Genomic DNA, 26,059 nt, shown 5'->3' on the forward strand with positions numbered 1-26,059 from the left:
TTTAGTTGTAGATTTGAACATCATAAGATTTTGCTCTAAACTGCCATTATACCATAATTACTTATCATAAGATTTTGCTCTTAAAATTTTTGAAGGATAAGAATTAAGAATTATACTAACATCATAAGATTTTTCTCTTGAAACTGCTAATTTTTTTTTTTTCATAAGATTTTGCTCTTAAGAATATTGAAGGATAAGAATTATTATCATTAAATAAGCCTATACAAATTCCTCAATTTATTCTCAGTTTTACAAATTGTATGTGCAATTGTAAGCTATGGACTAATTCAAACTCACAACACATCAATTTACTTGTCAAAAATGGTCCAAACATCAACCCATTTAATCCTCAATTGATGTGTGTGATTAAAATCAAAACTTAAAGCAATGCTTCCATCCATTCTTTTGAACACAAATCTCTCAACTAGCATATAACAAGCAAACATCTTATATGTACCATCATATGTTCTATATTCCTCTACTCGAGCTATATTTGCTTGCTTTTCCGTGTTATTAGACCATCCAACTCTTTCTTGTTCCCACATCATTCGCTCTACAATCAATGAACTTAACCCAATTCTACTACCATCACCGTTGTAGTTGTCTATTACTCGAAACCACTGCACCCCTGCACTAGCCCTGTCATTAGTCTCATTACTAATTTCCACGGCTTCCTTTCCATTAACCTTAACTCTTTGAGTAGGAATAGTAACATTAAAAGACACAATATTTCCTTCAGTACCATTGTTTTTGTGGTAATAAATCCTCTTCCATATTTGCTCGAGTTTTACCTCATAGAACATAGACCTTTTTACCTGTTCTTTTGGTGTCCTTTCTTTGACAAACATGAAAGGAGTATACCATTCACCTACCAATAGTACTTTGGAACATTCTTCTGATGGTAAGAAGTTAAAGTCAGGAAGACGAGCACGTAGAGCATAATTTAGTCCATCAGCTACACCAAGTGTGAAATTTTTTTGATCTGAATTCCATAGTCTCCACCCTCCATTTCTCATGAACGTTGGAGGATGACAATAAGATGCTACAGATTTGACGCGAAACATAGAATTTCCACACTTTGTAGTGAATGAAAACTCAAACTGTTGTTTTTTGTCAATAGGATTCAGTTCTTTTGTTTTTTTATCTCTGATGTTGCTGATGCAGAAACAGCTTGTCTGCCTGTTGTCCTCCGTCGAACTTGTATAAGCCTCCCTGACAGTAAAACCATATAACAAACAATTTAATCCAACAAAAAGAAACAACAAAGAGTACTGAATGTTCAGTATTGGCATATTTTTTCTTGTTGCGAAAGAAGTGGAAACTCAAAACTCGCAATAATGACAGATTGAACAATCTAGTAGCTAATAACATAGGTTTTTTTTTAATAATCCATACATACCCTTTATGATTGCCTTCATTCTTGATGGCATAATATTGATGAGATGATAAGGGTTGATTAATAACAGGTATCAAGAACAAAGGGTAGTTAGTGGTATTTTTGTCACTTTTGTGCTGAATAATGGGGGACTTGTTCTGTGGAAAAGGGAGATTTGTTGTAAACGAGTTGTTGCACAACCCGAAACATGTAGTTGATGTGGAATCTTCATCTTGCAATACGAGGTAGCCGGAATTTGGACCTTCAGGAGGTGGCTGAGCAAGAGCCTCAGGGGACTTCCTATACAGAGACAGAAGCCTTGTTACATACATTTTGTCTTCAACAAAGTTGGACCTGATGTTCTGTTGAATACATATTTGTACAAAAATAAAGTAAATAGATGACTTTCACAACTTTATGGCTATAATTATACAAGTAGAATATTGTTAATTACTTGTCATGATAATAATTATTGAATTTTTAATTTTCCTGGTTGATGAAGAAGGAAATGGCACATAGACTTTGTCTTATATAACTTTTGTAAAATCACGTCGTGTATGTTTGTCACTATTGGCCTTTACTTACCACCATCACCATTCACTTCATAAATCACGTCGTGTATGTTTGTTTCTAAAGACTTCGATTTTTGTTGCTGCACAACAACTAGAAACGTTTCATAGAATGAAAATACGTAGCAAATGTTAATTATTACCTGTTATAATATATCAAAGGCTCATCAGTTTTTTATCTTACAGCATACCAAATCAAGGAAGAATGACATGCTAATTGATCTGGTTAAAAAAACTGAAGCATTAGTCATTGTAAATTTGGAAAATTTTAGACATTGTATGAAGTTTGCTCATCTCTTCTTTATATGTTACTCTTGCAGCGTGAAGCTCGTAAATTCCATAGCCTCCCTGTCTAAATCAGTAGCAGTGGCTTTTGAAAGCACAGGATACGACATTATGCAGCACAAAATATACCAGAGCTTGAATATATCAGTTGAACCATAATTTGTTTGTACACAATGCTTATACATTCATTTATCAAGTAATTAAAACCAGTGAAGTTACTATTTTACAGTTGAAGAAAACAAATCACATCTTTCATACCATTTGCCACACGCATAATACTTAACAGATCTTTTGTCTCTTGTACTTGTCTTAATCATTTTTCAAGGACAGAACAATCAAGTTTAGTGAAGAATATTCATTCCCATTTGCCTCTGATCTTATGAGTATGCTTGAACTCATAGGTTAACACTAAGCTCCCATCTAGTCTTTTTAGCACGAATCGTTCAAAAAGCACATAACAACCAAACTTTTTCCACAAATCACTTCCGGTATATGTCTCAATTCTCGCAACCATCACTTGCTTTTCGTTCCCATCAACCCACCCTACTCGTTCTTGCTCCCACTTCATTCTTTCAATGACCACCAAACTTAGTCCTATCCTCGATTGCAATCCCATTTCACTAATAACCCAATACCACATTATGTTGTGAGCCTCATCTCTTTCAGAAACAGCATCCATCCAAGATATCTTGACAAGTTCAGTAGGCAGTACAACACTTACAGACACTGAATTATCGCCTCCTACTTCAACTCTTTTACATGAATATATCCTCTCCCATTACTGTTCTAGTGTTATTTCATAAAACGTCGACCTTTCCATTTGTTCTTTTAGTGATCCCTCCACAACAAACATGAAAGGACAATACCATTTTCCAACTGTCACTGACTTTGAATGCTCGGTAGATAAAGGGAAATAAAAATCTGGAAGCTGAGATCGAAGTACTGAATTAAGGCCATCTGCCTCACCTATCATAATCTTGGTTTTCAAGTGGTTGATCCTCCATCCTTGTTCCCTCAGGAACTTTGGAGGAATACCCTCAGGATGAACAGACCTTGCAGAAAAGCGGCTAGTCCTTGTTTTGAAGATTTCAAACATTTGGCAGATGTTATGGGGGTTGAGTTTTTCTGGTTCTTTATCTGTTATGCTACTGCAGAACAAACAGCAAGTTTCTGTATCTTCCTCTTTTGAACTTTTGCATGCCAATCTATACATTTCAGAAAAAATAACTTATTTGAAGTTGGTAATATATAACTTTTGCAGGTTTCTCACTAAAATCAGATCACTCTTCTCATTTGACCTTAAATCTATATACTCGTACTTTGTATATATTGTCATTAGACAACTTATGTTTCAACTTTTATGTTGTTGTGACAACCAAGCCGAAAGCTTAATAGTCATTCGTGTTATAAAATGCAAGACTGACAATTTGGTGACATTCAAATACAGAATGGAACTTAGCAAATGTCATTTAAATGCAAAGTCACAATGTTAAATGGTGATAAAAAAAACATAGATAATACAAGAAAATTTATCTGATTAATCTACTTGAGTTATAGTATGACTAGAAGTTTATGTTGGATAATATTCTAACCAAATAGTAATATGATGAAAACTTTGTTAACTTACCCTTTGCAGTTTCTATCTGCCATCATCACATAGTAGCAATTCGAAGACAAGGGTTGATTGATGATAGGTATGAATAAGGTCTTATGCTTCTCAGTATGATCACCACTTGGTCCGCCGTATGAATAAGTGTAACATACTGTAAGAATCTTGTTTTGAGGAAAAGGCAAGTCCTTAAGTAACGCCTTAGGACCGGAAATTGAGTGGACATACTCAATGTCTTCATCATTCTGAAGTACTAAATAACCAGAACCTGGTCCTTCTACTGGTGGTATAGACAGTAACTCAGGATGACTCTTGTATAGGGAAAGCGGTCTTGTAACATACATTTCAATTAAACTCAATCTGATTAGTCTTGTATTCGTCGATTTTTCTGTTTTTGCTGATGTTAAAACAGATTTATGTGAAACAATTGTTAATGCAATATATTTGTGATTGATCATGTATTATTGAGAATGAGCTCAAAGTTGTCTAAACATATAATAACAAATTAACAAGCCACTAGTTCATTGACATATATTTATTTGTATCTTTTTCATGCTAGAACTTTTATTACTAGTTCTACATTCTGTTGTTAGAGGGTTGAGGTTTGAATGTTTTATGATAATAATAAGTCAGCTTAACTTGCTTACATGTACTGATGTAATACAGTAGAAAAATAAAAAGTTTATATATATTGACTTTTTGATGTCTGAAATTTTATTTGTTAGTTGATAAGTATAATATGAAAACTACATAAAATAAAATATTTTAAGGTAGAATGGTACCCCTTCTATTAAAAAAAAAAAAAAAAAAAAGAAGCTCAAATTCAATTAAAATACAGATATGATATATGAAGTATACATCTCCATCTTCTCAAATACTTCGTACAAGGTTTACAACAGGTTTAGTCACCCAAATCATATATAAATTGTCAGTTTGCAAATAAACCCGACATTTACGTTATTTCACTTGTTTGAAATGACTTAGGTCTATTGTATGACTACCTTAGCAAAAAGCATATAAAAGAAACTCACTAGATGCATGCATGATTACTATTAATGATAGTAACAGCAAGAAAATTCAACCAACATAATACATGTCTTTCTGTCTTCAATTTTGTAAAACCAATTACATTGTCAGTGGTACAACAGACAGCATAAGACCAGTCTTAGACATATTACAGAAAGACAACTTCTTCCTTAGACCTTAAGCCGCAAGAGCTTTTCTTCTCTGACATGCTTTTACCTTAGCAAATCTTCAGACACACACTTTATTTTTTTTTTCATAATTGTGTTTTTCTGATAATCATAACTCTTTAAGTCATAATTTAAGAGCTTATACTATAATGCTGTCCAGCATCTATGTGTATGCCAACCATACCTTTTTTTTGTTCTCACCGAATTTTTTACTTACTTTTACACCCTCCAAATCATATAAAGATTGGCAAAAGTCAAAAATATGATTTCAAATGATATATTGACCACTTACTATTAAGCTCTATCAAGACGTAATTTGATTAAGCTCTATCAAGACGTAATTTGATCTCAGGTCTTGATCGAGTATCAACATGAAGACTTTACTGTTACCATGAATAGCGTTTACACATTCACAAATGATACATAGTATAATAATGCTAAGCAAAATTGAAATATATCTCATATGTGTGGATGCCAATTATCTTAGTTGATTAAAGTTATCAGGACGGTGCTTGAATCTAATTTCGTTTACATAGCTCTCTTTACAACAAAAAATATAGACATATGTTTGTATCTAAAATTTGATCCAAGTCTTGGACTAAGTAATGCAACCTAACTATGTAGTAATCAAAATATGAAAAAAGTTAATGAAATTCTTGCAAAGAACAAAAATGCATTCACAAGATGAAACAGGGGAATTAATGACACAAAACAATCCCCATTTGATTGTTGATGGAAATATAGAAACTAGGAAATAAATAAATGATTTACATAAAGAACAATATTTATTCAAGACTTAAAATCATGATCATCAAATTTAGCAGAACTATTCTGAGGCCTGAAAAACCATTTCCAAACCTTGTTATTCTTTCTGCATTTCTTCAATTCCCTTTCCCTAACACTACCACTAATCCTACATGATCCCCCTCCATTGCTGAACATCTCATGCACCAAAACATCCACCCTTCGAAACCCGAACTCCTTCATCGATAACCCGAGCCCGTTTCGCCTCATAGCAGCAAGATCAGGCACCTTTGAATAATCTGATGATGACATACTAGTATTATCATTCAGTTTCAAATCTATAAATGCAGGATCATCAGAACTCACAAATTCAGTCTCCTTTAATGAAAATATATTACTATTCTTATTTGGACCAACCAAATTGGAGGAATCACAATAATCAAAGTTGCTAATTCTTGCTTCAGATTCACTAAAACAGCTTCTTTTAGCAGAATCTAACATGAAATTTCCAGTGCTTACATTAGAAGCTCTTGCAGCAGAATAAGAAACAGGAAACCCTCCAATTTCATCAGTATCATAAAACCCTCTAAAACTGCTAAGTGATCTTGATCTTGAAACCCCATTACATTCATAATTCTCCTCATTAATCTTAATCTGATTAATCTTGTCTCTTTTCTTCCTAAACAACCTCTTAATCTTCCAGAACTTTCCTGCTGTTTCTGATCTCTTACTGTCATTCAGAGCAATGCTGCTGCATCTTTTCAGATGGGCAAATTCATCAGTGTATACATTGCTGAATTGTGATGACCTTTGCTCGTGTTTCGGTTTCGAACCCGAAATCTCAGGACCACCCTTCTTCTCATTCTCAAGCAAGAATGAGATTCTTCCAACATCAGAAGAACTTGAATTTGAAGTTGAGATGATATCAGAACAAGAACAAGAAGTTATCTTTTGTTCCCCACATTGTTGGCAGACTAACTGAACTAGTCTATCAGTAAGACAATAAGCACAAATTCCACCAGAAGAAGATGATGAAGTTGGGTGTTTTTTGCAGGGAAAATCTGGGAATTTTTCATCAAAGCAATCTCCATTGTTATTATATGGTTCTAGCTCTCTTTTTCCCCTGTCTTTCATGGTTTGTATGATGGAAAAAATTACTATTTTGGGTTGTGAAACTGCTGCAAATTGGAGTATTAAGACAAGATTTTGAAATGGGTTGTTGAGATTTTATGATCAAAAAGAGGAAAAGCAAAAAGACAGAGAATTTGGGGTTTTAACTTTTAAAGTGGAAAGGAAAATATGAAAGGGATAGTAGAGTAAAACAGTGAAAGTGGTGTTCTTAAACTTAATTTTGTCGAACTTCATTTATTTTAGTTATATAGTAATTTTTTTAAAAAACAAACTTTTAAATAAATTGGATATATAGAATAAAATATGTAAATCCGATAAAGTTACCCTAAAATTAACCAAATTTACCATTTTATGAATAAAAGTTACCCGGACGTAAATAAGTTATAACGTATTTATTTTTTATTGATAAAAGTTACCCAAAAAATTATAAAAGTGACCCAAAAAATTCTAAAAATGACCCCCAATTACTGTTCATCGGATGTATACAAAATTTAATTTACAAACGTTACTTTAGCCAAACTTGATAGGTTCGAAATTAATGTATTAACGAATTCCTTTTTTTCATGAAATTCTTCCTACTTATTATTATTATTATTATGTGGTTTAAGTAAGAAGATTATGATAGTGTTTGATTACTATTTATAAATTAGAGTGTAAAAGAAAAACACTTTCAAGTAAGATCATTAACATAATTATGCAACAAACTACTTTAGAAAATTACGAGTATACACAGTAATATTCCATATTTTGTAAACTAAGAAAACTAATTAGTCGTAACTATTAACTATATAGTTTGTGTATAGTGGCCTCAAAAAAAAAAATAAAAAAAATAAAAAAAAAAAAAAAATAGTTTGTGTATAGTAATAGTAATGTTAGCGGGGCGGATTTTAATACAAACCCGCTTCACATTTACCCCATTAAGGTAGGGATGGTGAAGACTAGGTGGGTGATCAATGGGGTGGAGGTAGATATAAAAATCATATTTATATCTATCTATCATGGATGATAGGGCGGGTGGAGAATTTTATGTGAGATCAATTCATTTATTAAAATCTATTAATTTTACATATTTATCTTTATTTATCAAAATTTAATAAATGATACGGAGTATAAGTCATTGAAATACAAATCTATCTATGTATTATGTTTTTAATTTTTATGTAGTTCTTATAATATGTGTTGAAATTAGATTAAACTTGACACGTGAGGTGAATTTTATTAGGGCGGATAAGGTAGATATGGGTGGTGTAGTGGTACAAGAATAAGTTTTGTTTTGTACTTAGTGAGGGTGAGGGTGAGGGTGAGGGTGAGGGTGAGAGAGGGGATGGGGTGGAATAAGTTGTTTACCTATATCATAAATAGGGTAGATAAGTAGAGATGAGGATGAAAATTTGAGGTGAAGATGAACAGGAGTGTCTTAAACATCTTAGAGGCTTTATGCTATTTACACAAATTGAGCCCCTAATAATTAAAGTCGTACTACATAAAATTTAACATGATATTATTTCTTTTGCAAATTAAAGCTCTAAAATTTAAAATCAACCAATAATGTACCATCCATTCATTTCTTCAAGAATCCCTAAAAATCAATTCAACCTTCAACAAATCATTCATAATAGCTAAAAATCATAATGTTTATAGTACTGGTATTAAATATAGTGTGATAATTAGAGATATAGTATTATTTAAATACTAGAAATTTTTTAAAAAAAATATCAAATTGAGGCCCGTGCAATGGCACTCTTTGCCCTCCATCTTCTATAACACTGTAAATGAGAGAGACCAATAAATAATGTGTACATTCTGTCACTTGCCCCATTAACATCTCTAATAAGTAATAATATCACTTTTATTGGGTGGAATAAATAATGTGTACAAACGATATTAATCCGTATAAGTATACCCTAGGTACAATCCTCTATTAATCAGAAATGCAATTAGCTTTGTACATTCTATAAAATTCTCTCAAAATATCACGTTCTCTATCTAGAAAACTCGATATACTTGAATTTCCTTGTGCTCTCACTTATGCTGACCATACGAGAAGACTTTACTACGAAAATTCTACAATATATAACGTGTATCGCTATATACTACTCAAGCAAAATACTGATATGTATATTAATCATAAGAACAATAATTGCCTAAAGAAAGATGTTAGGTAATGATGATTGGGATAATATCATAGAAATACAAATTTATTTATCCTGGAGAGAGTGCACAATATACATGACAACAATGTATACTTTACCGCTATTTCACCAAATGTCACTAAGCACTTTAATAATTCATCAAATGCCATCAAGATTTTCAAAATTTACCAAATGTCACCCAGTTTTTATTAAATTCACCGATTGTCATTACTGACTAATAGTCGTTAACTCAGTTATGTCATGATATGATTGGTTCATTTATCTAAATTTTGTAAAAATTAAAAAGAAAAAAAAAACAAAAAAAAACCCAAAATTTTCCCAGCCACCTACCCACCACCGCCAAACCCTACCCCATAATTGAAGATTCACCGGGTGCTAAAGGACCGGCCGACCGATTGTTGGTGGTTAAAGGGGTTGCCGACCGTTTTCCGGCGAGATAAGTGGAGGGGCTATGGTTTGGCGGTAGTGGGTAGGTGGCTGGGAAAATTTGGGGTTTTTTTAAATTTTTTTTTTTTGAATTAAGATAAATGATCCAATCATATCATGATATGTATCATGATTAAACCTAATGACTAACGGAGTTAACGGCCGTTAGTCATTAATAGCACTCGGTGAATTTTTAAAAAACTGGGTGACATTTGGTAAATTGTGAAAAATCTGATGACATTTGGTGTAGTTCTAAAGTGCTCAGTGATATTTAGTAAAATAGCGGTATACTTTAATAGCATCACTTATCCCACAAGGCCACAAAATGCATGAATTGCTTTGCATGAGCAATTGAGCAGCATAGCATAGCAAGCATTCCAAGCAACATTTTGCGTGTGGGTTGAAAGTTAAATTGAAGTGACATATGTCTTGTCTATTTATGAGAAAGAGACAACACCTCATCGTTGTTGCCCACATAGATAGGCTACGTAAGTACGTACTAGAAGTGTCAAAATCAAACCGATCTGAAAAAAATTATCCGTTTTGAGTTGTAACCGATCCAATTTAATCCGAAAAAATTAAGACTCAAATCCGATCTGTAACCGAATCGAACTCGACCTGAATCCGAACCTGACCCGATTTGAACTTAATCCGGCTCCAATTTGATCCGAAATGAACACAACCCAAATCCAATTTGATCTGACCTGAACTTAAATCGAATCGATTTTACCCAACCCGAGCTCAACCTGATCCAAAATTAACCCGAAAAATAACCGATCTAATCCGATCTGTTACTGATATCAACCCGACCCGATTTTAACTCGATTTGATTTTTACCCGATCCGAATTTAACCTGACCACAATTAATTATTGACTTTTTTTATTCCAGTTCTTATACTACTATATTTACTAATTCTAAATAAGTTAACTTATTTACTACAAAAAAAATAATGCGGAGTAACAAGTTTACTTCATGTACATACCAGTTATATAAACATACTTTCTAAGCTTTATATTCGGGTCTCATCTAAAAGATGACATTGAAGATTGTACAATTGAAGATTTATAATAACCTTACAAAGATGACATTCTTATTTGTATACTATATACCACCATATATGTAACTATCATTTGTCAATATATCACTAGCTCATTATTTATCATTTCACTTATATAGGTATGATTAGTCATCGATAATTATTCAATTTCAATTTGCCTCAAAGATAAAAATTACACATAACTTGATCAAATGAGAAAACTTAAATTACGTAATTCGTAATTAATAATCAAAAGATTAAAATATATTATACGACTTGATATTAACCCAATAATAAGGTAAAAACTCAATAATAACTCTAGTTTAAAAATAACCTTATTTGGATATGAATTTGGTCAACTTGAGCAAAATCCAGCCAAACAAAAAAAGGAATTGAATTAAAATTAAATAATAATGAATCAACGGTACGGATCAAACCTTATCTTAATCAAACCAAACGTGACCGAATCGAAATCAACCCGACCCAAATCCATCCGACTCGAAATAACCTGGTTAAACTCGTTTTGAACCCGAACCGAAAGTGAACCGAACTGGAGTTGACCCGACCCATATCCGACCTGGAATCGATTGACCATAACCCGAATTTGATCCGACCCGAATTTGACCTGACCCGATCCGAGTTAAGAGAATAATTTTGACCCGAATATATCCGATCTGAACATACCCGACCCGAATAGACCCGACCCAAACACCATCCGGTTATCCGAATTGACACCTCTAGTACGTACTTCTCCGTATATTATGCGTATATTATTCACAAACAAAGTTTTGACACAAAGCCTTTTAAGTGTGTGGTTTGCAAATACGGAATACTAAGCTAAAAAAATTGTGATTGAGGATTGGTTGAGTTATGATTAGGGTCATTTTCTTTATCGATATCGATAAAAGAAAATTATAATGTGTTGAGAAATATCTTGATTTCCGTGTCATTATATTCAGGTCGAGAAAATGGCTCGTTTAATGTTTTAAAATCATTTTGACCCTTTAGGATCAAATTTGAAGTTAAAATTGGCAACAACAAATATAAAATAAAATTAAAAAATCACAAACATCTTGGTCTTATACCATGTTATATCACGCATATCGAGATATTTATTGACATGCAAATTTATTACGGAGTAATGTTTTACAAATACTATTTTAAGTTGAATTCTTAAAAGCCAAAGTGACCCAGAACCTTAACTACAGGGTTAAATCTCTTTTTATACCAAATTTGTTTTCAACTTATTAATTAAGCTAAAACACTTTAATGGAAGATTCAACACATTTATATAGGGTCTAGGGAAGCATAGAGTTATAGATTTGATAGTTAATGGCTCCGTTTGGCAAAACGTAACTACACAAGCTATAAGGGTAGTTATTAGTTATGATAATTATCTGGATTTGTACTAATAAATTAATAATTTGCTAGGTGTAAGCGTGTAGCATTCAAGAGGAGGGTCTTCTAAGATATTTTCTTCTTACCTATCAACAAAATGTATAATTAATTTTCAATTTCTTAACAACATAATATGAATACTTTGCAAAAGAAAATCATCTCCTAGCTAGTGATGCAATAAACGGAGTACTTTCATCAATTAATAATAGAGTTAGATAATGAAACTACTACATTGACGAACTATAATGTTAAATTTATTATTCATTAATTAATTAGTTGATGAATCAAGAAAAGATGGATCACATTGCACTAATGAAGCTTTTGTCATCAAATCAATCATGGTATAGGATCGTATTGAGACCCACGAGTTAGGTACATGTATATTGTTACATGTATATTGTTATATTGTTATGTTCTCTTCCCCTTAATTTCATTTGTCTTATATAAAGTTCTCCGTATTATTTTACGGAGTATTTATAAGTCCTAAACTTATCTAATTTTACCTCGTTTTAATTTATCAACTCTTATTTTATACGAAGTATATTGTTATACAAGGTGTTATATAAGCTTATTGAAATAAATTAGTCTTATTGTATAAAGATGAAGTGAATAGAGTTATAAATTCATGGTAAATTCATAATTCCATAACTAGAGCAACATAGATTACAAAAGGGTATAAAAGATATGAGTAGAAATTAAGATTATCCGACGTACAATAATTATAAGCTTATTTGCTTATATGTTTATCAAGTATTCCGTAACAAGTTTGTTGATAAATCAGCTTAATTGTCTAATTAGCATGTCCAATTGTTGATTTATTTATGAAAAGTAAAAAGCTGATTGGACAATTACATTAAATTAATTTACTACCTATTTATAATTTTCTTTTAAAAAAATAAATGGTAGGGCAATCTTCAGGTAGCTGATGCACGTTTGTGGCTCTGATAATTGACATGATGGTCATAAATTACAGGATCCGCACGCCCAAGAACCACGCATGATCCTACGCTAGTCTTGTTATTGAAACGTTGCAATCTAACAAAACTATGTATGCTCCCATTGCTCCGTATTACAAAACCAATTACTATATACATACTACGTATATTCTATGAAAATGTTGCGTTAATAGTTACTTCGTATCACTTAAACTTTATTCTTACAAAAAACAATTGATTTATACTACGGAGTAGTAAAATTGTTAACAAGTAATCTATGAGTTGGTAACTTGTTATACAGTGTGTGACTGTATGTGTAACTGGAGGAGCTTGTCGAAGTTAATCTCCTTGCTTGGAAAAACTAGTCAATCATGTTATTAATCATATTATTATTGTAATATATCCGTGACAAAAGAAAAGGAAAATAAAATAAATAAATATATATATATATATATATATATATATATATATAGGGGAGTGATCCGGTGAGAATAAGTTCATATGTGAGAATTCATACTTATATGAGAACTGATTTTAAATTTAGAACATACGAGTAAAAATTTAGAACATGCGTCTGAAATTAAAATTTAGAACATCTGAGTAATAATTTAGAACATCTAAGTGAGTAATATGTTTAGAACATTTGATTTAAGAATTAGAACAAGTGATTAAAAATTTATAAAATCTGCTTTATGAAATTTTAAACATATGAGTAAAATTTAGAACATTTGATTTAAGATTATGAACATGTGAATAAAAATTTAGAACAAACAAATATAGAATATAGAAAGTGTGAGTAAAAAATTTAGAGCATACGAGTAAAAAGGCTAAATTAGAAAATAACACCTGTTAAAAGACCTAATTTTGTTTTTAACACCTTAAGATTTCGAAGTTTAATTATAACACCTGTTAAAAAATAAAAATTTTGCTTTCACCACCAGATAACAGAAACTGTGACGGAATTTTTTGGTGGGGCCCACATAGTCGTTTACCCTCCAAATTCCATCCCCTTCAATTCGAATTTATCTTCTCTGTCATTTATTACCACCCAACTAATTTTGCTTCATTGAATTTCGTCTGCAAATCTTGAACAACCAAAATTACTGCGAACATTCAAACCCTATACTGATTATTGTGATTGAGAAATTGAGTTGGAAGAGGAGGTGTCAATATTGGAGCGAAACAAGTCAGCGAGATTCCGTCAGCCATTTCCAACATCCAAAAAGCTTGGACTTTTTCGTGGATTCTGACAGCAACAGGAGTAAGATTCCAATACAGGTACCTTTCGAACCCTTTAAGGTAGTTTTCAACAAGTACTGTGTGCTGCATTATGCCATTTGTGTGGGTGTAGTAGGGTAATTTGGGAAAAAAAATTAGGAACCCTAAGAACAGTAAAATGGGTTAATTTGTAATTAAAGTTGAATTTGATTAAATTAAGTATGATTTAGTGTAATGTGTGAATTATTTAGTTTAAATCATTGATTTTATTGACTGTTGACTGGTTTGTCATTGTGTTGGTTTAAATATGTTTGATTTTGTTGATTAAAGTATTGCGGTTGACTGTGTAATGGGGTTAGCTATGTTGGGTTTTATAAATTTGCTTTGCATTTGTTTATTAGGTAGAAAAATGGCCGACAACGAAGATGGATTAATTGATATAGTATTTAGAGTAGGGGGTGCTTTTGTTACTAAACAAGTGTCAAAATCAAAGCATTTGCTTTGTTGGTGTGGTGGGTTATGTTATTGGAGGAGGGATGTGGTAGTGGATAAGATAGATTTGCATTATTTGAGGGTAGCTGCTGTGCATGGGTTTGTGAACTTTAATGTCCATGTCCCACCTAACTACAGACTTTGGTATAAAGAAAGAGGTAGGACCTTTAACACAGGGAGAAGGGAGTTAGTAAATGAAGAGGAAGTGAAGGGGCTGCTGGAGACAGTGAATGGGGAAGGGTATGTTGAAGTATTTGTGACTGCTAATGAAACATTAAGGCCCATACATGAGATCCAGGCCCAGTCCACTCCAGTAAAGGCTAAGAGAAAGGGGAAGAAAAGTTCAGGTAAGCCTGCTGTAGTTAGGAAGAGCCCAAGAATTAACAAAAATGAGCCTAAGGTGAGGGAGGGTGAAGAATCTCCTAAACCTAGATCTAGACAGGGGATAGAAAGGGTTGAAGGGGTTTCTGCTGAGATTAAGGGGGTTCCTGGTAAAGGGAAGTTGTTGAGTAAGGGGAAACAAAAGGGTAAAGCTAAGCTTGAAAGGGGTTCTGGCAGTGTGAAGGTGTTGGATAAGGGAAAGGGAAAAAAAAAATCTGTAGGCAAAGGATTGATTTTTGAGGATAGTAGTGAGGGCAGTGAGACTGGGAGGGAAGATGATTTTTCTTCAAGTGATGGGAGTGAGATTGACATAACTTGGGAGCCTGGAGAGGAGGAGTATGACAGTGGGGATGAGAGGTGGTTTGTGCAGAATTCTGAAGAAATTTTAGCTAAGGTAACAAGAAGTCTTGGGAAGCAGTTTGATGTACATGATGAGGGGGTTTCCAAGGATCCAAAGGCAAGGTTGACAGATAACTTGGATGTGAATGAGGTACAACTACAAGAAGAAATTGAGGGAGAATCAGATGACCTAAGGAGCTTGGATGGTTCATCTGATGAAGAGGACAAAAGTCCATGGTTTAATGACAAATCTGACTTCTCAAAGCCTGTTGTACTTGTTCATAGGCTTAGGTTTAGCAATGCTGCAGTGTTGAGGAAAACTTTAAGAGTGCATGCCATACATAATAGGTATGAGTACTATTTTTTACACAATGATAGTACTAGGATTACTATTCAGTGTAGGAATAGGTGTGGGTGCAAGTTTGACACAAAGACAAGTAGGATGCCTTTGTGTATATGCAGGGGTGGAGTGAAGTGTAGTTTCAAGATCCATGCTACTAAGTTAAAAAGACAACAGACTTGGCAAATAAAAACCATGAAGTTGGAGCATAAATGTGTGAGAAGCAGGGAGAACAAGAAGGTCACAGCAGAGTTCATTGCTGAGAGGTATCTTGAGGATTTCAGAACTAACCCATCATGGAAGGTTAAGCAAATCAAGGATAGGGTGCTTCATGACTTGGGGGTAGAGGTGACCTACTACAGGGCTTGGATGGCAAGATGTAGAGCTAAGTTGATCATTTTTGGTTCAGCAAGAGAGCAATATGCTAGGGTATGGGATTATGGGAAGGCTGTACTGAAATACAACCCTGGGTCTGGTTGTAATGTTGTGATTGATGGCATTGAAAAGCCTGAGCCTCCCTTGTTTATGAGGATGTTTATTTGTTTAAGGCCTTTGAAGGATGGGTTCTTGAAGGGTTGTAGGCCAATTATAGGGGTAGATGGTTGCCACTTGAAAGGAGGTTATCCAGGCCAGATTTTAGTTGCAGTCTCCAAGGATGGGAACAACAGCATTTACCCCATTGCTTGGGCAACTTGTGAGGTTGAAAACAGGGAGACTTGGGTCTGGTTTCTGGAATCCTTGATGCAATGCATTGGAAGTGCAGATGGGGCAGGCTTCACCTTCATGTCAGACAGGCAGAAGGTAATATTTTGTTTTGATTATTGTAGTCTTATTTTCTGTCCTGTTCTTTATTGTTTGAAGTGTGACAAGTAATTGTTGATGATGTTAAACAGGGACTGGTTGAAGCTCTGTCTGAAGTTGTGCCTAATGCAGAGACTAGGTTCTGTGTTAGGCACATTTGGGCAAATTTCAAGTTGAAGTTCACTGGATCAGTTTTCAAAGAGCTCTTTTGGAGTGCTGCAAGAGCAACAACATTTGTAAGTCTCTAGGTGACCTTAAATTATTTTGAATAAGTAAATGCATGATATTGTTCCTGTTCATGTACCTACTTCATGTAATAATGTTCCTGTTGTGTATAAAAGCAAAATAAGAGCAACAACAGTTGTGTATGTTATTCTTTCATGATAATGTTCCTGTTGTGGTTGTAGGTTGAGTTTCAGATAGCCATGCAACAGATTAGGGAGCTTGATGAGGATGCTTACAATTATTTGGAGAACATCCCCACTCATCACTGGTGCAGACATGCATTCAGTGACAGTTGCAGGTCCAACATGTTACTAAACAACATGTGTGAGACTTTCAACTCTGTTATCAGAGATGCAAGAGACAAACCTATCCTCACCCAAATGGAATGGATGAGGAGGTACATGATGAGGAGAAATAATGAGAAGTGGGAGGACTCCAAGGAAATCACAACCAACATCACTCCATATGTGCATAAGCTATTTCAGAGGATGAGCTATGTGGCTAGGAATTGCATAATTGAAGCTGCCAGGGATGACACTTATGAAGTGCAGCTGAATGATGACCAGGTTCTAGTTGACTTGCCAAATTGGTCTTGTTCCTGCAATCACTGGCAATTAACAGGCATCCCATGTATTCATGCATTTGCATGCATAATGGATCAGAGGGTTGATGCTGAGCAGTTTGTCCACCCTTATTACACTATGGACACTTACAGAGCAGCATATGAGCCTGCAATTCAACCTATGCCAGGCCCAAAGCATTGGGAGAGAGTGAACATGAGAGAGCCTCATCCACCAGCATTCAAACAGCAGCCTGGAAGACCTAAACAGAAGAAGAGGAAGCTGGAACCTGGGGAGGGAACATCTGCAACAGGAGGGGAGCAGGGAAGAAAGAGGAGGAAAAGTCAGTGTAGGATTTGTGGTGGATTTGGCCACTATCCCAAGACTTGCAAGGGCCCACATGAACCTGAACCAACTGAGCAGAGAACTGCAGGAAGGCCTCCTTTAAATTCACCTTGGGTAGTTGAGCAAAGAAAGAAGAGGGAGATCAAAGCTGCTAAGAAGGTATGCTGTTGGATTTGTAACTTTTCTTTTAAAATTTATGATGAAATTGGATGTTGATACTTGTTTATTGGTATTTGTGTTTAATAAACAGAGTGCAATAGGGGCTGGTCCAAACAGCATTGGGAATAGGACTTTTCCCCAAGAGCAACCTGGCTGTGAACCATTGAGTAAGAGGAAAGGTTCACACAGTCAACAAGGGCAGCCACAAGCCAAGCATCACACCACCCCCTCTTCCAGCCAACCTGAACCCAATGCTACTGGAGTGCAGACAAGGAGGGCTAAGCTGCTGACTTCCAGACAAGGAGGGCTGACACAATGATGTTTGAATTGTTTTTCTGAACTTTAGTTGTTGGTTGTATTTTCTGAACAATCAGTTGCAATATTTGTAGCTTTACTTTTGGGTATAGGACAAGGATCCTGTTTTGTTAAATTAATACTTTGCTTTAAGGCTTTACCAGCCAATTTTGTTAGGCACTGCAACAACAAATTTGATCAACAACTTAAATGCAATATCAACTACTTAGGTACTTACTTAGTTCTTTGCTTTCATAATTGTGTACATTAGTTTGCTTGCAATAGTGGTTCACTGCCACTTATAAATCATTACATTACCATATTACTGTTTCATGCAATTACTAGCATTACAAGTTATACTTAATGCATTACAAACCCCCTAATAAGAAGGATCACTAATATGACCAAACTAATCCCAACAGCAAGACTAAGAACAGAGTGATCTGATCTAGCATTCCTTCCATGCATCTCTCTGTTCATCTTGTTCCTGTCAGAGTTTAAAGCCTTGCATTTCATTTTCAGCCTGTCCACTTCATTCAGCAAACACCTCAACTGTCCACCAAGATCATCAACTTCCCTCTTGTAATCACTAATTTCCCCCTTCAACAGTTTCTTATCTAGCAACAAATTGTTGATCACCTCTGTTTGCCAGGCTGTCCCATCTTGTTCATCCACCCATTCAAATGCTTTACAACCTCTGCTCTCAGTTACAGGATCGTAGAACTTGCATGTTCTGAACTTACGACCAGGGTTCTCCCTTGTCCAACTGGTAAGCTTTGCAAAGGGAACACCACATTTGCACTTCTTCTCCTTTGAAGGTGAGAAACTTGTAGAAGACATTTCCTGCACCAATTTGCCATCCATAATAAGCAAAACCATTCGTACTATGAAAAAAATACAATTGAACCAAGGGAATTAAACAGTCACTCCTACAAATCAAAACCCCCAAATTATTTCTACAATGAACCCTAATTTCATTTTCTCGCAAATTACAGCACAATTAACACACAATGAACCCTAACTATTTACGAATTACATGACTATTGCCAGATACGACCTGAATTATGCATTTAAGTCAACAACATATAGATTAATTTACGCCTTATTTTTGAAAGATAAATTAGGGTTTCTAAAGTGCTATTGACGCAATTACCTGATTTGATATCTTCGTCCCCCAAACAATGATGGTAAAATCAAACAATTTCGCCAATTTGTTAGAATTCGCAAAATGTGAAGCAATTTTGTGTAATCAGCTCAACAATTCTACATTAGTGAAGGATGTCGTAACTATATAAAGCAGTTTGGAAAAAATAGTCGTTATTGTGGGCCCAGCTAACAGATCCTCTAACGTTGTTCCAATTTAGGTGGTGAAAGCAAAATTTTTATTTTTTAACAGGTGTTATAATTAAACTTCGAAATCTTAAGGTGTTAAAAACAAAATTAGGTCTTTTAACAGGTGTTTTTTTTTCTAATTTAGCCCGAGTAAAAATATAGAACATACGCTTTAAAATCTGGAACATATAATTAAAAATCTTAGAACACACATTTTAAAATTTAGAACATATAAGTTAAAATTTTGGAACAAGTTATTTAAAATTTATGATATTAAACTTAACTAATTTATGGTTTAGAACATGTGAATACTAAATTAGAACATTTGATTTAATTTAGAACACCTAAGGAAAAGTTTAGAACATCAGATTTAAAATTTAGAACATACAAGTAAAAATTTAGAACATAAAGAGTGTTCTCACATAAGAAAAATTCTCACGAGAGCCTCCCCCTATATATATATATATAAAAGAGGCGTCTAAGCTTAAGTTGATGGTTGAGACTCAGGATATGTTTTATACTCTATCACTCCCCCTCACATGAAAGACCTTTTGGGCTAAAAATGTGTATGTAACACGACTCACTCATACCTGGTGCAAATCAATTCCACTTTGAAGGAGGGGCGGATGAGATTCAAACCCGTGACTTTTGTGTCACGCTGGCTCCGATACCATGTTAGATGACCATCTCAACCAAAAGCTTAAGCTGATGGTTAAGGTCAAGGAATATGTTTTATACTCTATCAATCCCTTTTGTCATTACCTCATTGGTTAACATACAACAGTGTAAGATAGAAATACTTACATCCCCATACGTTTTTCGTTTCAATTCAATGTCCTAACTTGATCAAACACTAAATATGGTTGTCAAACTTAGACCGCCACACTTTAATACTAGCCAAGCCCCGTACGGTTAGTACAATATTGGATTGTGTATTGGGCCTCGGCCTAGTTTTGGTGATATGAGTCGAGCTAGACCCTACACTCATTTTTAGGCCCACTTGAGCCCAACATGTGTATCATAGTCTAAGTATTTTGACATCGGATCGTGTGACACGCTCCTGCCTTTTGGCAGCAAAGATGCAAGCGTTGTGCGAAAAGGATACTTGTGAGCACAAAGCAACACAAGCGAACAACAATATCTCAAAAGATGCTCACGTCTATCGGCCACGGAGTGTGGATGATTGAGGCTTGCGATCAAGTCAAAACGTTCACAAACATAAAAGCAAAACAACATCGGTTAGAAGACCTTTAGATTTCATTCAATTAGAGATTAATTAATTTTACAAAAAATCTCTAGTGAACACTTGATTGATAGTAGCACAATAATTGCTTTTAATTAAAGCCTTGAAAACATAAGCGTTGTGCGAAAAGGAGACTTGTGAGCACAAAGCAACACAAGCGGACAACAGTATCTCAAAAGATGCTCACGTCTATCGGCCACGGAGTGTGGATGATTGAGGCTTGCGATCAAGTCAAAACGTTCACAAACATAAAAGCAAAACAACATCGGGTAGAAGACCTTTAGATTTCATTCAATTAGAGCTTAATTGATTTTACAAAAAATCTCTAGTGAACACTTGATTGATAGTAGCACAATAATTGCGTTTAATTAAAGCCTTGAAAACATAAAGAAAAGTCTACGAAAGCAATACAGAAATGTATCTAATACATCGAAATGAAGTTGGATTCTGGACTAAAACATCAAGCTCGGCCCATCCTTGATTGAAGCCCAGTTAAACACACGACCCATCCTTGCCTTTTTGTATTTACAATTTTCATTCTTTTTCGTATATAGTCTAGTACTATTTTTTAATTATATACTCTGTATTTTTCTTTCCTTTGATCACCATTCACCAATGTACCCAATTGTTCCTCAGCCATTTTTTTTTTCTCTTTCTGCGATCATTCTTTATGATTCTAGGTTGTCTTTTTTAATTATGTTTGTATATAAATGTTTTTTTTTTGTGTTTGATAAATTAGCATTGTAGATGCCATAATCGAGAGTACTTTTATACACCGAGGTTACTTTAAAAATAGTTCAACATTAACTTATTATTTATCACACGAATAATTTGGAATTATTGATTGCTTGAACGATTATATTCAGTTGATTGAATTATTTGTGTATGAGACGTCACAATTGTTAAAATGTAAATCACATAAAGCAAAAGAAGATACGCACCAAATCTCTTGGAACGTATATATATATATATATACCTTGAATGTGAACTTAGGGGGGTATTGTGTGACTTAATATTTTATCATAACTTATCCTGAGGGTACAAACGCTATATTTCCTTTTATATTATGCATAGGACATCCGTCACTTATAAGCGACCTATATTGGTACTAGCACGATTAGCTCCCATGTTATGGAAAATTTGAGTGGAAAACTCATTCGATGCGTAAATCATTGAATATAAATAAATAATTTAGTTTAGTCGTAGATTGTGATTTGTATGTTAAACTTAAAGTTTTCTGGTAAGTTTTTTATATTGCTAAGTGTGATTTCCTTTATGTTTATGTACTCAATCACTACAAAAAAAATGTCCATATAGAAACGGAATTCTAACGACGGAATTTTATCCGTTTCTAAATTAGAGACGGAATCAAAAAATCCGTCTCTAAATTAATTTAGAGACGGAATTTAAAAATTCGTTTCTAAATTAGAGACGAAATTAAAAATTCCGTCGCTAAATTAGCAAAGGAATTGAAAATCCGTCTCTAAATTAGAAACGGAATTTTTTTCCGTTACTAAATTAGCAACGGTTTTTTTTTCCGTTGCTGAATTTAGCAACGGATTTATTTTCCGTTGCTAAATTTAGAGACGGATTATTTTTCCGTTGCTAAGTTAGCAACGGATTTTTTTTTCCATTGCTAAGTTAGAGACGGATTTTTTTTTCCGTTGCTAATATGAGCGACGGATTTTTGATTCCGTCTCTAGATAATTTTTAAAACTAATTATGTAAAATATTACATTAGAGACGAATTATGTAAGTTAAATTCATCTCTAAACTAGAAACGGATTTTCAATCCGTCTCTAAACTAGAAACAGATGTTTAAATCCGTCACTAAATTAGAAACTGATTTTAAATTCCGTTACTAAACTAGAGACGGATTTTAAATTCCGTCTCTAATATTTCTTTCATTTATTATCAATTATGTACGTAAAAGTAAACAAATAACATTTGGTATAGTTGGTAAGAGTTTCACTATTTGACATTGAGGTCACGGGTTCGACTCCTACTAACAGCAATCTTGCGATAGGAGATTCAAGGAGCGTTACATGGAAAGCGGAGTCGCGTTGACCCGAGTGAGGTCGACTCAAATAGCAGCTCTTTTTTAGATTCAAAATGTTTTTTTTCCGTTGTTGAATCTAGCAAAGGATTTATTTTTCCGTTGCTAAGTCTAACGACGGATTTATTTTTTCCGTTGCTAAATCCAGCGACGAATTTTTTTTTTTCAAGTCCAGCGACGAATTTTTTTTCCCGTCTCTAAATTCATTTAGCGACAAGGTTTTTATCAATGGAGTGATTCCGTCGATATATCCGTAGCTAGCTATGTCCAGCGACAGATTTTTAGCAATTAGCAACGGATTTCACCTGTTGCTAAAAGGCCAAATTTTTGTAGTGAGTTTTGTTGATTTCGTACTGTGTGTTAAGTCATGTTTTTACCTTGGCCTTACGATGACCCAATTATAGCGAGTGGTAGGGACATCATAAATTAAAGTGAAGCATTTCAGGTGATGCTGCATAGAGAAAAGCCTTGTTAATATGTCATATAAACGAGTTTCATTTATATGGGGGTGTAAACAACATTTCAAATCCTTTAGTAAGGGTAATAACGTCAACATAAGAAAGGGGAGTAATTGGGCACTAACGTTCGTTAACTCGTACGGGGTTTGAGAAAGTTCCAATGGACGTAGTTATTTGGAGACCCGTGTCGTTGACAGTTACACCGTTTCAGTTTTGTCTTTTATTTTTGAATTTCAATCCCAGTTTCGTAATCGATTACCCAACAATTGGAGGCGATCTAAGGGAATGATTATGAATTTTCGAATTGGGTGACTTGCGGCGGTACTGGTTGGAATAACTAGGCCAGTTGAATGCATCACTGGTAGGTGTTGGGAGTTATGTACAGCTAGGGTTATACTCGATTTGTGTGATTTTTCGCCTGAATTTGTTCATATGAGGTAGATGTATGAAATTCGTCGTAACTGTTAATTTGGATTGGTTTTGTTGAATAATTGTGATTCTCCATGAACTTTTGTATAGGTTGCGTTGATTAAGTTTTGTTAATTTCATTATTAGGCTTCATAATTGTGGCATGATTCGGGCATGAATAGGGATTAGATGAATAATTGTGAATTGAATTGAAATTAATTGCCGTGTAATTAAGTAGATTGAGTAGTAATTAACAAAACTTAATTGGTAATTATGAATTGAATTGCACTAACAGGTATGGAAACAAATTGAGTTGAAATTGTACATTAAATTGAAATAGTTAGTTAGATAAGTGATTATAAATTGAGTTTCAGAACACCCAGCACGCTCTCTCAAGCTGGGTTGAGGACTCCAGTCATCACATTCATAAGTCACTCTCTCAGGCTTTGACAAAAATGGAGAAGAGAAGAAAGGGGGAGAGCTTGGTGGTCGTGTTCTCCAACTTCCTCCAAGAGGAGATCTTGTGATTCCCAAGTTCAAGACAAAACGGAATTGAAATTCAGCGTTAACCTTGCACTAACGATGTCTAACGTCGCAAGTTTTCTGCCATGTCAGCTACAAACCCAGAAAACAATAAAATAATGCAAGATGCATCAATAATAACGAAAATGCCATCATATTAACATATAACATTAATATGTCATATTAACAGGGGGAAGCTCATGCTGCATATATTTTATTGGGGATTGAGCAAAGAGATAATCATGTTTCTCTAAACTACGTACTCGTTTATGTGAATTTTATGACTTATAAATATTTATTCGACGGTTGGTACTAACATACTCGTTTTTGAAGATTTGGTTGGTTTAAAGGGCCTCCAATAGTTCAAAGTTGGAGGTTTAACTTTGTTGTACTTTGATTTAAATTATTTTGGATTTTGTTTGACATGATTTGACCTTGAATTTATTTTGTTGGATTTTGACTTTGTTTTGAATTATTTTGAAAAGACTTTCACTGTGTGTCTTTGATAAAATGCATTAACCGTTATCACGGTGGCGATAATGTATTACTCATTTCCTTATTCGAAATTATTAAAGGGCAAAACAAGGTTTTCAAAAGAAGGAAGTATCTAGGATGTTACATGAGAGCAACAAGAACAAAATGGAAAGTCTAATCTTACTATTTTAACCAAATTGTATTACTTGTATTTATTCAGTTTATTGCAAAATAACATTGAAAATTATATGATTTCAAGAAACTACAGTGTATAATAACATCCTTATTCATACAATATTTACATTTTTGTTAAAATGACTAGAATCCAAAATCCGGTTCTTGGTTTTAGTTTTAAAGGTTGAGTTTACTTTTAAGTTGTACTTCCTCCGTTTTCTTTTAGATGCAACACACTATTTAGCGCGGTAATTAAGAAAGGTGGGGTTTACATGATATAACAAACTTAAAAATAGGATGAGTGGTTGTTAGGAGTGTAATTTAGTGGGGCCATGTGCTTTAAATAAGGGAAATAGTATAGTTTTTCCCTAAAGTATCTTTCCTTTAAGTATTGTGACATTTCCTTTTTAGGGAAGTGTTGCATGTAAAAGAAAACGGAGGAAGTATATTGCAAAATAGAATTAAAAGGTTGTCATTTGCAAAATGTGTACTTTTTTTTGGTTTTATTTGTTTTCCAACATGCAAACAAAATATTGAAATACGATAATATACCTCAAAATACGTTCAATTGCATAAAATTCTTTTTTCTGCTCTTACAAACAAGTACTTTCTCCGTTTTATAATAATTAATACAATATGCCTTTTTCACTCTTTATTCTCACTTCCACTATCGTATTACATTGATGAATTAAAAACAAACGTTATCTTGTAAAATGTTGTTTAATACGGAGTATTTATTAGCATAAATACACAATATCAAAAAAATGTATATATAATTAGTCTTTTTTAGCTATATATGTTTAGGTCAAACTAATGCATTGCAATTAAATGGATAGATTATGTTGAAATCTTTCCAAATCTATTGCAAAAATACAGAATGAAGGGTCTTCCTTATCCGACACTCTTAATCATTTCTTCAAAATCTCAGGGCAAAGAATGAATAATCAGAAAAGCTCCATATTTTTCTCACCAAATGCCCCGAGAGCTATGATTGATGAGTTTGAACAAGAGCTAAACATAACTGCCACTTCAGACCTAGGAAAGTATTTAGGCTTCCCTCTCTCATCAAAAAAGCCCTCAAAAAGGAAATTCCAGTTCATAATTGATAAGGTTGGGGGAAGATTATCCTCGTGGAAAGCAAAGTCTTTGACAAAGGCGGGAAGAGCCATTTTCATCCAGTCTACCTTACAAGCCATCCCAAGATATTACATGCAATCTCTTCTTTTTCCTCAATACATTTGCAAACAACTTGATTCAATCTGTTCAAGATTTTTTTTTTTTTTTTTTGGGGGGGGGGGGGGGGAGGCAACTAGCTCGAGGAAAATCTCTTGGATTGCTTGGGAGAAACTTTATCTCCCAAAAGATTATGGGGGACTAGGTTTT

At 34.1% G+C, this 26,059-nt stretch overlaps 5 protein-coding genes and 1 pseudogene across 5 annotated transcripts; 2 read left to right on the forward strand and 4 right to left on the reverse strand.

The window, feature by feature from the left end:
• Positions 1-308: 308 nt before the first annotated feature.
• On the reverse strand, positions 309-2,339 carry LOC110736854. Its single transcript, XM_021917217.1, has 4 exons — positions 2,257-2,339; positions 2,136-2,166; positions 1,400-1,737; positions 309-1,212 (listed from the first exon to the last, which is right to left on the reverse strand). Exons 1-4 carry the CDS (start codon positions 2,337-2,339, stop codon positions 309-311), a joined length of 1,356 nt encoding a protein of 451 aa, XP_021772909.1.
• Positions 2,340-2,544: 205 nt separating this feature from the next.
• Positions 2,545-4,182, reverse strand: LOC110736943 (annotated as a pseudogene).
• Positions 4,183-5,820: 1,638 nt separating this feature from the next.
• Positions 5,821-6,909, reverse strand: LOC110737027. Its single transcript, XM_021917416.1, has one exon. It carries the CDS (start codon positions 6,907-6,909, stop codon positions 5,821-5,823), a length of 1,089 nt encoding a protein of 362 aa, XP_021773108.1.
• A 6,774-nt stretch (positions 6,910-13,683) lies between these two features.
• LOC110737113 lies at positions 13,684-15,669 on the forward strand. The gene is made up of 3 exons (XM_021917517.1): positions 13,684-14,133; positions 14,475-15,613; positions 15,664-15,669. Exons 2-3 carry the CDS (start codon positions 14,483-14,485, stop codon positions 15,667-15,669), a joined length of 1,137 nt encoding a protein of 378 aa, XP_021773209.1. The 5' UTR covers positions 13,684-14,133; positions 14,475-14,482.
• On the forward strand, positions 15,635-18,245 carry LOC110720677. Its single transcript, XM_021899732.1, has 4 exons — positions 15,635-16,426; positions 16,519-16,662; positions 16,834-17,715; positions 17,807-18,245. Exons 1-4 carry the CDS (start codon positions 15,728-15,730, stop codon positions 18,032-18,034), a joined length of 1,953 nt encoding a protein of 650 aa, XP_021755424.1. The 5' UTR covers positions 15,635-15,727; the 3' UTR covers positions 18,035-18,245.
• On the reverse strand, positions 18,058-18,888 carry LOC110737199. Its single transcript, XM_021917595.1, has 2 exons — positions 18,415-18,888; positions 18,058-18,189 (listed from the first exon to the last, which is right to left on the reverse strand). Exons 1-2 carry the CDS (start codon positions 18,886-18,888, stop codon positions 18,058-18,060), a joined length of 606 nt encoding a protein of 201 aa, XP_021773287.1.
• Positions 18,889-26,059: the final 7,171 nt, after the last annotated feature.

Source organism: Chenopodium quinoa, unplaced genomic scaffold (assembly GCF_001683475.1).
Source record: "Chenopodium quinoa cultivar QQ74 unplaced genomic scaffold, ASM168347v1, whole genome shotgun sequence".
Lineage (NCBI taxonomy): Eukaryota > Viridiplantae > Streptophyta > Magnoliopsida > Caryophyllales > Amaranthaceae > Chenopodium > Chenopodium quinoa.